General features: G+C 50.6%; 1 protein-coding gene and 1 long non-coding RNA gene across 11 annotated transcripts in view; one reads left to right on the top strand and one right to left on the bottom strand.

The window, feature by feature from the left end:
* CACNA1E (calcium voltage-gated channel subunit alpha1 E) overlaps window positions 264-14,774 on the bottom strand; it is a 490,987-nt gene continuing 476,476 nt past the window's right edge. For 3 of the 9 annotated variants that reach the window (XM_021102617.1, XM_021102618.1, XM_021102619.1), the window contains exons 46-50: window positions 13,232-13,343; window positions 9,647-9,775; window positions 8,498-8,678; window positions 7,071-7,261; window positions 1,498-4,860 (exon numbers count right to left, since the gene is read on the bottom strand). In XM_021102617.1, coding sequence (XP_020958276.1) covers window positions 4,318-4,860; window positions 7,071-7,261; window positions 8,498-8,678; window positions 9,647-9,775; window positions 13,232-13,343 — 1,156 coding nt within the window. In that variant the 3' untranslated portion in view covers window positions 1,498-4,317. Of the gene's footprint in view, window positions 4,861-7,070; window positions 7,262-8,497; window positions 8,679-9,646; window positions 9,776-13,231; window positions 13,344-14,774 lie in introns of all 9 variants that reach the window. The other 6 variants (XM_021102616.1, XM_021102615.1, XM_021102614.1 and 3 more) reach the window with 5 other exon arrangements.
* LOC106505021 lies at window positions 4,378-14,148 on the top strand. 2 transcript variants are annotated; one of them, XR_002347088.1, is made up of 4 exons: window positions 4,378-4,507; window positions 7,045-7,420; window positions 11,391-11,535; window positions 12,947-14,148. It is a non-coding gene; the product is annotated as an uncharacterized LOC106505021 (long non-coding RNA). The 2 variants fall into 2 exon arrangements; XR_002347089.1 differs by lacking the exons at window positions 4,378-4,507; window positions 7,045-7,420 and adding an exon at window positions 9,774-10,355.

The following is a 14,774-nucleotide window of genomic DNA, read 5'->3' as shown; positions in this document are numbered from 1 at the left end:
CACACGCTGGCATTGGGCCTTTGAGGATCTCAAAACATAACTTTAAAAAAATCTGCGTACAATAGGTGACTCTTTGCTCCCGTCCTGCTACACATGTGCCTTTTTTATTCAATACAACCTCTTACGATGTATGATAGCTGAGCTGAGAAATTAAAGAACCTCTCACCTTGTCCCTGGCTTGACCCATGAAACAAGTCTGTCCAAAAACCAGACATCCAGGCAGGCTTCAGAAGTGAGGATGGAATGAAACACTGAGAACTTTCTTTAAAAAAGCAAAATTGTTCACTTTAATTCCCCTGCAGTGGGCTTTCAGTGAGTATGTGTACATTTCATACACGCTCTGCAGCAATTCCCCACCTTACACTGTTTCAGGTCATTTTGTGACTATCACCTCGTGAGCCCCCAGCTGTATTTCATGAGAATCAAGTATTCCCCAAGGGCAGAGGGCACCGCGGAGGCAGGCGTGTTGACAAATAAGCTTGGACTGATTAGATTTAACCCCCTCGGGAGTTGGGTCGTTGCGAACATGCAGCAAAACAAGGGCTGGGATGGGAGGGCAGAGGGCACTCAGGCTCAGCACCTAGCGTGTGTCAGGGAGGATGTGTGGAGGCTGCGTGCTGGCCGAGGGATGGAACATGACATCTTCTCTTTGTGGTCCCAGAATCAAGGGAAGGCAAAATCCAGAACATCTGGAGTTCAGCTTCCGAGAGATGGTATCAGTGACGTCAGTACCTCCTAGGGACGCTGAATGGGGAAAAGTGAAACCCAAGGTAGATGTAGATTCTTCAGCTACGAAAGTGCACTACCCTACACAGGGCAGCTGTGTTCATGGCTCACATCGAGCCTGGGGGACACAGTCCCTTCACAGTGTGCGTAATTCTGTCTTGACCCCAGCTCCCAGGGCACCCTGGCCTGGAGCCTGGAGCCCTACTGCCTTGTCTGATGGCCTGCTGGCACCCTGTCCCCTTGGGGTTGAGAGGCAGAGGGATACCCAGAAAGAGACATGACCTCCCCATCAGAAGTCTGTCTAGAACCTTGGTAAGTAAAGAGAGGTGTTATCTAGACACGAGCCTAGTTAGAACATCTCTCTGTCTTGGTTTCTTTTCTTTTCCTCCTCCTTCCTTCTTTTCCCCCTGCTCTCCCCACCACCTCCCTCTTTTTTGGTTTGGAGGAGATTCTGAAGACTCATCTTAGTAAAAGGGAAACGGACATTCAGCTAAAGAGTCTTCGGTGCTGAGTTGGATCATGTTGGGTAGTTCCAACACTGGTGGTGGTCCTCTTTTGCTTGGAATTGCTCGAGATGCTGTAAAAGAATTTTTAATCCAAAGAGAAGCATGGGTTTTGAGAGTCAATGGGGGCCTCTTTGCAGGGGAAAGAGGCAGAATCTGATACCTTGGAATGGATCTCTCGGTCGGCTCTTAGAGGGAAGGGTAAAGTTCTTATTTATTCAGAAGAGAAAGGAAACCATTATAAGATTATGCTCATGTGTTCTGTGACTTAATAGAAAATTGTCTTTTATTTTCTGGTCTTAATAGAAGAGTAAACACAGGCTAAGGGACAAGAAACCTAATTTCGTTGTCAGGGGAAGTGGAATAAAAGAGGTGAGTTCATAAGTTCACTTGTTCTAGAAAATCCCAGGTCGTTGGTCAGGGACCTGCATCTATAGGATATTATGCCACTTTCTTTAGGACTCAGATGCTTGCATGTATGTGAGTTTAAGGAACCCAGGTGTCCCGAAAGGTTTCCTGGCACAGTAAAATTGGTGTTTGCAGGCAAATTCCACTCTGATAATTGCTCTGCCAGCCTAAATGTCTCCTGTTGCAATGGCGTGAAGGCATCACTTCGACCCGCTTTCTCAAACCACAAGGCAACAGACTCGCAGGTGCAGAACGGCCGTCCTGTGTCAGCCTGTCCTTCTGGAAAGCTGCATTGCCGAGGTGAGAGAAAGCAATTTTGTGCGCACAAAGCAGCCCAGAGCAGCACTTTGGCATGAAATGACGCCGAGCAGAGGAAACCTTTAAAGACAGTACGAGGCCCAGCGCCTGAGTCTTATGTAACAATCACGTCTGTTAGGATCGGGGTGTTATAGTCACACGCCTGGTCCCTCCCCCCCGCCCCAGCACACGTGTGCCGAGTGGGAGAGGAAAGTGAAAGGAGAAGAGGGTTTCAGAGCAGGAAGCCTTGGTCTCTGCCTCACTGGTCTCCTGCTGCAGGACTACTTTGGTTTGTGGGCCTGAAGCTCCAGCCGTGTCTGGGAGAGAAGGCAGGGCCATCGCACATGATTCTGCAGCCACAGGATGGAGTCTGGCTTTTCTGAGCCGAGGCAGCTACGCCTTAGTTCTATTTCAACAACAACAACAACAACACAAAAAAACCCAACTTCTTCAGAAAAATAAGAGCCACGACTGCTCCCACCCAAAAGGCGAGGTCTGCCTGGGCTGGAGGAGGAGAAGGGCATTTACCCCCTGCAATCTCTGGCAGGGGCCTCCAAGCCTCCCTCTGGAGGGTCTCATGAGGCAGGCTCCACCTGCTCCTGGCTGGGAAAGGAAGGCCCTGCTGGTAGCCCCTTCCAGGAAACCCTTCCACCGGCCAGTGATGGTGCTGGGGGACGGGAGAGGGACATAGGGGGCAATGTGTTTCCACCTAATGGATGATCTGGGTCATAAAGGAGCATCGATCAGCCAAGAAAGGGATCTCTTGTGCTCGATGCTTCTGAGTTTTGGAGGGCTAGGAATAAGATCCTGAGGCTGTCTTCAGCTCAGCTCCTACTCTGAGGAGGGGCCGAGCCCAGGGGAGTATTCAGGGCCACCGGGGCCCCAGGCCTGCCACCTTATGTGCTGAGGCCCCATCAGGGTCTGCTCTGCTAGAAGGAGCAGCCCAGGTCTAAGCTGAGGTATATGCACTCATCACCTGCAATTATTCTAGCAAACCTACCTCCACCACAAGGAAGCTGCAGAAGCTGCTAAATGGAGGGCCCCTCCCTCGCAGGAGTGCCTCAGTAAACTCAGACTTCTCTCACTGAAGCTTCTTCCTTTCAATCTGTTGGCCCATCCCATCTCTTTGGAAGTCCCCATCAGGTGAGGGGGAGCCCACCTAGGATACGTATGTGCTGCTCTCTTGGGGAGTGGCCAGGAAGGCCGGGCCACTGGCACTGGGCCTCACTGGCTGGGCACAGCACTGGCCTTGCTGCCTGGCACAGAGGCCTGTTGCCTCCTGCCCGAGTCTGGGCTGACCTTCAGCCAGTCTGTGCTGGGGCGGTGTAAACCATTCCACAGACAGGTTATTTCTATACTCTTTGGAAAACAGACCCTGCCTGAGTCCCTTAAGTGCTCCCTGCCACACTTACCCACCTCCAGGGCTCCCCCATGCCCAGCATGTCCAGGGCTTAGGTCTGCTGTGACACAGGGCACCAGCACCAAAGCTCTGACCCCACTCTCAGCAGCCAGTGCCCTGGTCACAGAGCTCATGAAACACTTTGAAAATATCACCTGTACCAGAGCCTGAGGCACCTCTGTGGACCCCGGGGTGGGGCCTCCTTGCCTAAGAAGCACAGCACCTACTGAGTGGGTGATGCCTCAGACAGGACCGTGCCGACCAGCACCACCAGCCCTCGGCTTCTTGGCCCTTCTCCTTGCAGGCAGGCTGCCGCACTATGGCTTTGCTCATCCAGACCAGCCCTCGCTGACTGCGGCCACCGCAGCACCCCCACACCTTCCCCGTCTACCCTCTCCTCCCTCTCTGCCTCCTACCCTTGACATCCCATGATCGTGAACTCAGCCTGTGCTGCTTCCATGGAAGCAAGCCACAGGATCACGCATGAGACACGGTCGCAGCTGCCCTGGCGGCAGGGGTGCTGGCTGGGGAGGAAGAGCTGGGGAGGGATGAATTCCTCTCCCAGGGTCTCCACACTCCCCAGGTAAGAGCCAGAAGGTCCTCCAGGCTTTTCAGGGCAGTGCGCAGAGACCCAGGCTGGCTCTGTCCCTTCACGGCTATAGAAAAGTGGGAAGGGGCAAGGGGAAGCAAAGCCATCCTCGTGTCCCTTCTCCCCTGGGAATAACCCTCCACGGTCTCATAGGTTCCTTCCCCAGCAAAGAGGCAGAACTATGGCAGTGCCCATCTTGGCGAAGGGGAATATAGCAATTGGGTGGGTTTGACTGGTGGTCCTTCTGTCCTGCCCTTCCTCCTCTCAGCTGATGCATGCTGTCCTTCCAGCTCCTTCCTCCCTCTTCCTCCCCCCCGGGCCGCACTGGCTTCCCAATTCAGGTCTTGGTTTTCTCCGTGTGAGAGAAGAGCATGCATCGGAGGGGGGAGCAGCCTCTAGCATTTATCGTCTTCTTCCGTGTCACTCAGGAGGTCGCTGACGGCTCCACACATCATGCCGGGTCCAGGCCCCCCACGCCTCCGCCGCCGATAGTGCCCGTTGGGCATCTGCCAGCTGTGCCGCAGGGGCGGGGCAGAGCCGATGGTGTTGGAGCGGCCCAGGCTGGTGGCCACAGCTGCCTCAAAGGTGAGCGTCTCCTCCTCGCCACAGTCCGAGGCGTGGGAGTCTTCGTGCAGGGCCAGGTAGGGCTCGGAGATGTAGCGTGGAGGGGAGGCAGGCTGGCCCTGTGGTGCGTGCCGGGGGTTGGAAGACTCGGGCAGGCCCGCATCGTTGCCCTCCAGAGCTTGGGAGGTCAGTGGGGAGCCACCCTCGCTTCCATCAGCAGGTGGGGAGATGCTCCCAGTGTGTCTCATCAGGGAGCTGTAGGAAAGGAGGGGCCGAGGCTTTGGAGGGACGGGTGGGAGCTGCCGACGACTTCGTCTTGGGGTGCTGGTGTCAGAGACGGAGGGGATGGAGCTTTCGCTCAGGGACCCTGTGCCCTGAACAGTGGGAGAAACGTGCAGTTAGGCATTTAGGTTGGGCAGTGTCCTTCCTTGGGACTTGGTTAAGGTCCCTAACCCCTCCCACTAGAGCCACTGCTCTGCTACCAGTCATGTCTACTCAGGCTTGTGGAGGTTAAGGGAGACTGAGGAGCCCATACCGTGGAGCCCAGGTGTGTCACTTTCAGCACGCTCATGCATCCCTGGGGGTCTTGTTGAACTGCAGATTGGGTCAGAAGTTTGGGGCTGGGGCCTGAGATTGTGCATTTCTAACAAGCTCTCAGGTGCTGCCAGTCCATGGAACAAACATGTCGTTGAGCAGCAATGAACGGAAGCGCTCTCTCTATAGCACGTGGCCCATTGAAAGAAAGCCTCGAAGCTTTTGGGAAAGACAATTACACAAAAAGTGAATGAATGCTCTAGTTTTGCTCTGTCTGGGGAACATGAGAACTGTTTGTTTTGTTTTGTTTTTAGGGCCGCAGGTGTGGCATATGGAAGTTTCCAGATGAGGGGTTAAATCAGAGCTACAGCTGCCAGCCTATGACACAGCCATAGCAACACCAGATCTGAGCTACACCTGTGAGCCGCAGTGCTGGATCCTTAGCCCACTGAGTGGAGCCAGGGATCAAACCCGCATCCTCATGGATACTAGTCAGGTTTGTTTGCGCTGAGCCATGATGGGAACGCCAAGAATTGGATCTAAGGGCAAGCAGATACCCTCTCTCATCTTCTCTTTTGGCATCTTTGTATTAAGTTGCTTGCTAGGCCTACCTCAGCTTCTATGCCCACAAACTCATCTGCTGGTTCAGGCCTGATTGGATCTGCTCACCTACTCCCAAGGGTCCCTGAGGCCCAGGGGTTGGTAAATAGACCTCCAGAACAGGGCTTCTCAAGGTGTGTGTGACCTGGGAACCACCTGCACACCATCTCCTGGGAGATTCTGGGGTCCGTCCAGATGAAGATTTCTGGGTTCCACTTTCTAGCAGGTCTCACTGCTGAAGCAGAAGCCTTGCGTTCCCACAAATGTGCCATTCGAACAAGCCCTAGGTGATTCTGTTTTGTGCAAAACTTGACACCACTGCTCTAGAAGTAAACTGCCTCCAAGAGTTGGCTCTGGCAGCCCCACCTCTTCCCTGCTGCTCACTGCTGTTGGGTGGCGCTCCCATCTGGTCTCTGAGAGTCTGGGAGTGTGTGTGTGGCGGAGTCGGGGTTGGGGGCTAGGCAGGGAGCAAGGGATGCTAGTGAGGACGAAAACAGAACCAGAGGATGCTTTGTTTGTTTTTATGGCCGCACCTGTGGCTTATGGAAGTTCCCAGGCCAGGGACTGAATATGAGCAGCAGCTGCCAGCCTACCCTGCCGCTGTGGCAATGCTGGATCCTTTAACCAACCCACTGGGTGAGGCCAGGGATCAAACCCGTGCCGCTACAGTGACCTGAGCTGCTGTAGTCAGAGTCTTCACCTGCTGAGCCATGGCAGAAGCCCCCAGAGGATGTTTCCACACAGCTTTGGCAGTTATTTTAAAAAAGCAATAAGATTTAATTTTTTCTATTGTAGTTGATTGACAGTGTTCTGTCAATTTCTGCTCTACAGCAAAGTGACCCAGTCATAAATGTATATGTACATTCTTTTCCTCACATTATCTTCCATCATGTTCCATCACAAGTGACCACATACAGTTCCCTGTGCTGTACTGCAGGATCTCATTGCTTACAGACCGAGGCTGGTGTTTCAGCAACAGACCAAAAGCAGACCTCTGCTTCTTCCTCTTGGGGTGGCTAAAAACTAGATCAGTGAAGTTGAACTGACCTGACTTTTGAATCCCCTATTGAGAAAGGAATCCCCATTCCAACCAATACGAAGGGTCATGCGACTGGTTAAAGAAACCTTTCTGGCTAAAATCCAGCCTTTGGTCTTCAATTGGCCTGAGATATCTGTGAACTCACTTGTTGTGACTTTGTATCTCTGGGTTCTGAGGACCAAGATGGAAGGACCCCCAGACACCACTGTCTTTCCTGGGGGACTCTGTGGATTTCTGTGAATTCCCATCACTTCTGAGCACACAAGTGTGAAGTTGCTAATGTCTGTGCACAATGGATATAGCTTCCTGCGCAACTGAGGTTTGAGTGGATGCCCGCATGAGGGTGACCGAAGGTTAAAAGCCCACCTTCCCTGTCTTTCTGCAGAGGTTCAGCTTGCTCTCCACGCTCACCTGTCTGCTGGGGGTCTGTGCCCTGCCCTCGCTGGGAGACCTGGACTGACGACGCTCTGGGGACTCCCAGTCGGCCTGGGTCCCTCGTTCCTCGGAGTTGCAGCGAGAGACGTCGGGAGAGAGAAGATGCTTTCGCTCTTTCGATCGCCCCCGCTCTCTGCCCCCTGAGCGGTGGGTGTCGGACTTGTGGCCTGTGAGAGATGACAGAGCAAAGGATCAGAACCCTGCCCATCCTGGTTGCTGACAAGTCTCACAGCCTGGGACCAGGCCCCTGGAGAATTGCAGTTTCTGCAGACATGTCCTCAGGAGCTCTGCAAGGGGAGGCTGGACAGTCACCCTTTTGTGAAGAGGTAAGTGTGCAAGTTGCCACCGGAAAGACGTGTACATCCAAGGACGCATCATTCGTTCTCCTCCGCTTCTGCTGATGCTAGACACCAAGGTAGAATCTTTGCCAGCAATGTGGCCTAGGAATTGTCTATGTCCCCAACATGGGTGTGTGTTCTTGGGGGAAGAGGGCACTAGCAGAAGGGAGTTAAGAAGGTGCTGTAGGAATTCCCGTTGTGGCACTGCAGAAACAAATCTGACTAGGAACCATGAGGTGTGGGTTCATTCCCTGGTCTCACTCAGTGGGTTAAGGATCCAGCGTTGCCCTGAGCTGTGGTGTAGGTCACAGACGCGGCTTGGATCTGGCGTGGCTGTGGCTGTGGTGTAGGCCAGCTGCAACAGCTCTGATTCCACCCCTAGCCTGGGAACCTTCATATGCCACGGATGTGGCTCTAAAGAGACAAAAGACAAAAGACAAAAAAAAAAAAAAAAAAGGTGCTGTGAGTGAAGCAAAGACACAGTTACTGTAATGCTGTGAGACCAAAGTCCAAGGAAGGCACATCTCGTCTCCTTTCTGCCACTCACTGATACGGGGCATGTCACGGCTTTTTTTTTTTTAACTCTCTGCTTCCTCCCTAGTGAAATAATTTGAACCAGACCGGTGATTTCTGCTTCTATCAATATGACCCTTTTCCTTAACAAACAAAGTCCAACACCTAAAACAATTCTAGGTCACACCGTTTGGACTGAAGTGCAGTCGGTGGGTAAAGCCCAGCCCCTGCCAGGGGTCTTAACCCACCCCTAAGCTAGCCCAGTGGTTCTGCAGAAAGGCCCTCGGGAGACCTGCATTTGAGTGATGGCGACAGCCCTACCCTGGAGGGAAGCAACCTCATCAGCTTTCAGGACGGCCAGAGCGGGGGTTCTGTTGCTTTGTTTCAGGAGGTGAGTCAGAGAGGGAACCCCCTTTGTTAAGGAACCTTCTTCCTTCACTCTCTGCCACCTTATCTTTATCTGGATTCCATTCCAGCGATTTCCCGCTCTTGTCCGAATCAGCCCATCGGGGCAGGAGCAGCACAGAGAGGCCCGCTCTGCAGCCTGCTCACCTGAGTCAGAGTTCAGGCGGTGGGCCGACAGCCTCAGGGAGGAGTGGTAACTCCGGCGACGCGACTTGTAGGTGTTTTCGCTGCTTCGCTCCATGGAGAACTCCTCCAGCCACGAGGAATTGGAGCGCTTATCCCGGATGGTGGAGAAGGAACGCCTCATGGAGCTAGGGTCTGTCACCACCTGAAAACACGAGCCCCCCCCCCGAGGAACACAAGTCTGGATTAATGACTGACACGGTCTGCAAGTAAGCCAGGTGTGGGACTGAGATTGGGAAAGACTGCAAACTGTCACCTCCCCTGAATCCCTCTTGCTCAGACCTTCACTGGAGAAGGCTGTTCCAAAGGTGTCTTTAGGTTAACACGGTGCCTGGGCTGCGCAGGGCTCCTCTCTCTGCTCAGAAAAGCAGGCAGCTGCGCGTCCTGTGCAAGCTGCCCGCACAGCCACCTACCTCAGGGCCTTAGCTAGGACCTGCAGTGAACTTTGAGCTGCTCTGACACAAGTGAGGGCAGCTGTCAAAAAGTCTCCACGTTGGGAGGCTGTGCCTTTGGGTGGTGTGCCCTCCTGAGGGAAGGCCCTGCCCCATAGCGCTAGAGCTTCGGCGACCTTGTTACTGAAGGGCTCCCTGCCTCCCCGGTCTCCCTAGCTCTGCCTTACACCATGGCATCTTGATCTGCCACAGACCCACAAAACAGATCCACAGAAACTTCTTGTCTCTGTCAAAACTCGATGTAAGACAGACAGACAAAAAAAGAAGCCAGGAAAACAGACAAGGAAATGAGGTGTGGCCTGCACTGGTTATAGGACAGACAGTCCTGACACAGAGCTGTGTGTGTAGGTAACTGCACGTGTGCCAGAGGAGCCAGGGAAGGAGGAAAAGAGACACGGGGAAGATCCTGGAAACTATTCCTTGCATGGCTGGTTGCGTCTTGAGGATGCTGAGCCTGTCCAGAGGGAGTTATGCCATTTTTCTGGGTAGGCTATTGCAGTTAGGGCTTCATTGGAAACCTACCGTGGAGGAACATGAGCCAGGTCTTGCTTATAGAGAAGGAGCGAGGACAAGTCGAAACTATCAGATGCTTTTTCATACCCCACCAATTCAATACAGCCCAGGATGCCACTGCATATGGTAGGTGGTGGTTGCTTTTTACCTGGGGATCCACAGTCAGGCGTGGCATAGAGGATGCCCTCCCGGATCCCGCATGCTCCTGGGTGTCCGAAGCAAGGTAGATGCCATGGTTAGAGGACTGCACGCTTTTTAATTCACTAACCTCTGGCTCCTGGAAATAAACACACAGCCAAGCTTGTGGGACTTGGTTCCATCTCATTGCTTCTTCTTCCAGTGGATGATTCTGCCTCTTCCATATGAAGAATGGCTTTTTGAAGAGAGACTTGAGTCTTTAAGGCCTTGGTTATATGTGTATGCATGCCTGTGTCCATGTGTGCACATGTGTGGTATACCAGATGTCCCAAACAGAAAGCTCTAACTAGGATTGAGAGGTAAAAGTCACCTTTTTGTGTCTTTCTTTCTTTTTTTTTTTTAATTTTACGGCTTCACCTGCAAAGTGGACTTCCAAAAGCTCTACCTAGGATTGAGAGGTTGAAATCACCTTTGTGTTTCTTTCTTTTTTAAAAAAATTTTACGGCCCCACCTGTGAAGTGGACTTCCGAACCTGGAAGTTCCCAGGCCAGGGACTGAATCCAAGCCACAGCTGTGGAAATGCTGGATCCTTTAACCCACTGCACCAGGCTGGAGATAGAACTTGCAGTGACCGGAGCCACTGCAGTCAGGTTCTTAACGTACTACAGAAACTCCAAGGTCACCTTTTTCTAGTCAAGTATCATCTTATTTATCACTAGGTGAGTCTCCAGATTTTATAGCTTTGCGAAATTTACTTTTTGAGAGTTGGTAGTGTTGGGTTTATTCTTTTAATCTGAAAAAAATGTCAATTAAATAGCAACCAGTGTTTTAAGGAAAGTCACTATTTTCTAGTGTCAAATATATCTTCTCAAGCCTTAAAAAAACATGACTTTAAGAGCTTTCTTGGAGTTCCCGTCATGGCTCTGGTTAACGAATCCGGCTAGGAACCATGAGGTTGCGGGTTCGATCCCTGGCCTTGCTCAGTGGGTTAAGGATCCGGCATTGCTGTGAGCTGTGGTGTAGGTTGCAGATGTGGCTTGGATCCTGCACGGCTGTGGCTCTGGCTTAAGCCGGCAGCTACAGCTCCAATTAGACCCCTAGCCTGGGAACCTCCATATGCCGCGGGAGCAGCCCAAGAAATGGCAAAAAGACAAAAAAAAAAAAAAAAAGAGCTTTCTTATGATTGAAACCATCCCCCAAAGGGAACGGGTAGCTATCTTTTAGGAATGCTCTAGACTAGTGCAGTCCAAGAGAAATAAAATGGGAGTCACTTACATAATTTAAAATTTCCTAGTGGTTACATTTGTAAAAGTAAAACAAAACATGAAATTTAATACTAGATTTTACTTAATCTGATCTATGCAAACATTCCCATGGCAACATGTAATAAACATAACAAAATTCATGAGACTATGCTGGTATATATTTAACACTAGAGGACAGCAGTTTGGACTAGCCACATTTCAAGTGTCCAAATCACTACCCATTGGCCGTGGCTATTGTACTGGACTGTGCTAGTTGAGAGCTTTAAGAAGGTGGGATTGGAAATCTCTAAGGTTCTCTAGGGCCCTTAATTTTCCTGTGTAAAGGATATTAGTTTGGCAAATGTACATGCTCTATATAAACAGTTAGTGTCACTGCATAAAAAGCAGAGCTGCTTGAAAAATGTTTATATGGGCCACCCAACAAAGAGGCCTAGGAATATCCTGGACATCTGGAGATTATACTGGACACTAAAACTTTCTTTTGTTTAGGACATGACACCCTAAAACCCTGGGAGTAGGAGTACAGTACTGGTAAAGGAAGAGGTGCCTGAGACATCCACTTGGCCTCCACGACCATGTAGCGGAGTGGCTCCTGGTAGGAACTGCCTTCACAGGACGTGATGTGTGCACTTGAGTAAGTTACAGTGTTTGCAGTATATAGCACACAGGTCCGACTCACAACAGATGTGATAACAACGCTGCAGTCTACGGGTATCAGAGGTGGTGCAAGACACGCACGCACACACACATCATGGCCAGGCCCCAGGATGTGGAGCAGGGGGCCCCAGAGGATGGGCAGCAGTACACAGTGGTGAGTGTATAGCACGAGCTGACACCTGACTTGAAATACACACGCCAGTACTGACAATGAGATGAACACAGATCCAGAGAGTCCTGGCACTATGTCTCAGCCCTGGGGAACCTGCAGAAAGGATGATGTGACAAAGCCTCCCTGCGAAAGAAAGGATACATTATTGAGGTTTTTTTTTTTCCCACTGGACACATCACCAGGCAAGCCATAAAATGAGAAGCCCTTTTAAGAGTGACATATCTATACCAATTAGTCCCTGGGCCTTGGTCTAATTTTGCAAGAGGAAGGCAAGGAATCCCTCCAAGGATTCTTAGCCATCTTACTAAGAACCCCCTCAGGCAACATGCAGACACTGGGGGCGCGGGCTGGTCTGGCTGTCTCCCCAATACAACCATGCACAATTCCCTGTCTCAGTCACTGGAGATGGAATCACTCATTTGCTGGAGTTACTGAAGTGTCTGTTGCCCTCAGAAGGGTACCCGTTCCATCAGACATGCCCTCCACAGACAGGCCACACTGACTCCACCCACACATCCATTCAGGAAGGCTCTGGGGTACACGGTAGCAGTGGTGAGGGGTCAGGGGAAAAAAATGAAGGGGAGAGAAGAGCACAGATGAATTAGAATCAAAGGGACGTGGAACTCACTTAGCCCAAGCTGTCTCTATAGACTCCTGGAAAGCCTGGGTTTTGCCCTTTTTCTCTCCAAGCCAATGACCTAGGCTTTAATTCTAAGCTCAGGAGGGAACATGATCTCATGGCTCCCAAACTAAGAATAACAGGAAACTCCATCATCTCTGGGAATCACATTTTAGCTTTGTATTCATAAAACTGAAAATTCTGTCTGCCCTCTGGTCTCTAAGTTTAAAGTCCACTCAGTAGAGTTCTCAGGAATTTTGCCATTTATGCTAATGAAAATCTTTAGGCTCAGGAGAGTGATGTCTGGGGCCTCTTAGAATGTATTTGATCGTGTAGAATAGCGACCAAAAGGAACAATTTGCCTGAGCCACACAGAGCAGAGGCATGAGATTCTTCCACATGTTCTAGCGGACACCAATCACTGTTACACAGGCTCCCCCTCAGTTCTCCAGGAGGTGGGCATCGCTTCAGGGCTGGCATGTGGCATTCCTGGGCTACAGGAAGCTGCCTCGGTGGTGCCACTCATTCTTATGATTCAACCTAAGGTTCCCTATCAAAGGCAAGATTTTATTTCTAACTTTTGCTTCTCCATTCGAGGCACAGAAGCATGAATGAAGAGGGCATGGCTTGAAGCATTTTAAGCTCCTGCAGCAGGTAAAAAACCTCTAAGGTTGTACAATCAGAGAGCAAGCACTTGTCAGAGAACAGGAGGAACTCATTTATGAAAAGGGAGATGGTTGGAAGCTCCCATGGTGATTGGTTGGGCTATCAGAAAAGGTTTTTCTTATGGATCATGGCTATGAAATAAAACTTGAAAATGAGAGTGGGAGGGATCAGGAAACCAAGAAAGTATTTTTGAGCTCATGTAACTCATTCATTCACCAGAGACTGCTGTTCCTGGAACTGTCCATCATCGGCTGGGTCCATACAAGCCAACTGGAATATTTCCTGCGGGGAGAGTGGACTCATCGAAGGGTATCCACTCCGGCCACTCCTGCAAAGGAATGCCAAGTTCAGAGGTAATGCGTGCATAAGAGAGAATCAGTCATGACGTAATGGCCATTATCAATTCTCACCCAGACAAGACTTCCTTCCCAGCAAGGGCCACACCCTTGGCCTCAATTGGTTTGTAAGCCTGGTAACTTACAGGTGGCTAGCCCTAGAATAGAATTTTTTTTTTTTTAAGCATTGGAAAAGAGAAACCACTGTTTTTAACCTGCATGTGGAACCATTCATCATTCTGCTGGCGACTAGCATATCTGTGACAAATGACATCATTTGTCACACTCAGCCATATGGAAGACCAATGCTAGATGGTAAACCTGTTTCTGCTCAGTTTCTCTGTTCGGCAGAAAAATGCCATAGTTTAAACAGTGAACAGTTTGTTTAAATATTAGGCAGTCATAGTCTTTTCAAAAAATTTCTTCCACTCTCTGGAAGAATATGGCATTATTGTGCCAACATCCCTGGCCAAATGAAACAATTCAATGCCATGCACATTTATTAAAGGACTGCTCTATACCAGACACTGTGTCTGTTGGCTTATGACCTGGGTGGAATGATTTCAGAGGTGATACTGAAGAGGTGACAACCTCTCGGTCGATGGCTATGTCAGAGGACATTTAAATGGTAATGAGGTCAAGGACAGAGTTGGCCAACTGTTTAGAGGCCTCTGGATGAAAAGTGTGGGGAGCTATCACAGTGTGTCTGGTACCAAACAGTGGTTTGGTACCTTCAGACACCCTGAGCCAATAGGAGCCACTGGGCTGGTTACAAAAAAAAAAAAAAAAAAAAAAAAAGGGGAGCCGGTCCTTCCTAAGAACTTGCCGACAATACAGATGGAGTTTCCTGATCATGGGAAGAGGGACAACAGTGACTGGGAAGCAGCTCTCTCAGTGGAGTAGAGTTTTAACAGGGAGAGATGGGACACCATCTCTGCCAGTGTCCCATCTAGAGAAGAGAGAGCCACTGCAGAGCCTACTGCTAAGGGCTGTGACTCCAGTGGAAAACCTGAGGCGTGAGCAAGAACTGTCAGTTCTTCCAAAAGAATCCATCCACACAATCTTACTGAGACTGGGATCATAGGCAAAAATCTGAGGAGCAGATTTTTTTTCACCCAACTTGTGCCGCTACGGCCAGCAAGGGCTTCAGCTGAATTTTTACACCTGCTAGAGAGCACTCTGCTATTTACAAGGCTGCTTAACTGTCAGGCGAAGGCACACGGAGGAAGATGACTAAGAGCCACTGGAAAGGAGATGAGCACTGCTCTGTAGGACACGGGTCCCCTTTTGTCCTGCGGAAAATGAGCATTTGCAGGAGCCCCCACAGGTAGGTAGAGAGGGCCCTTAAAAATCACACTCAACAACCTTAGAGACTTAAACAATCTGAACCCCGAGTGACCTCTTAACTTTGAAAACCTTGTCTG

This window comes from Sus scrofa, chromosome 9 (assembly GCF_000003025.6).
Source record: "Sus scrofa isolate TJ Tabasco breed Duroc chromosome 9, Sscrofa11.1, whole genome shotgun sequence".
Classification (NCBI taxonomy): domain Eukaryota; kingdom Metazoa; phylum Chordata; class Mammalia; order Artiodactyla; family Suidae; genus Sus; species Sus scrofa.
This window is presented reverse-complemented; position numbering and strand designations above follow the sequence as displayed.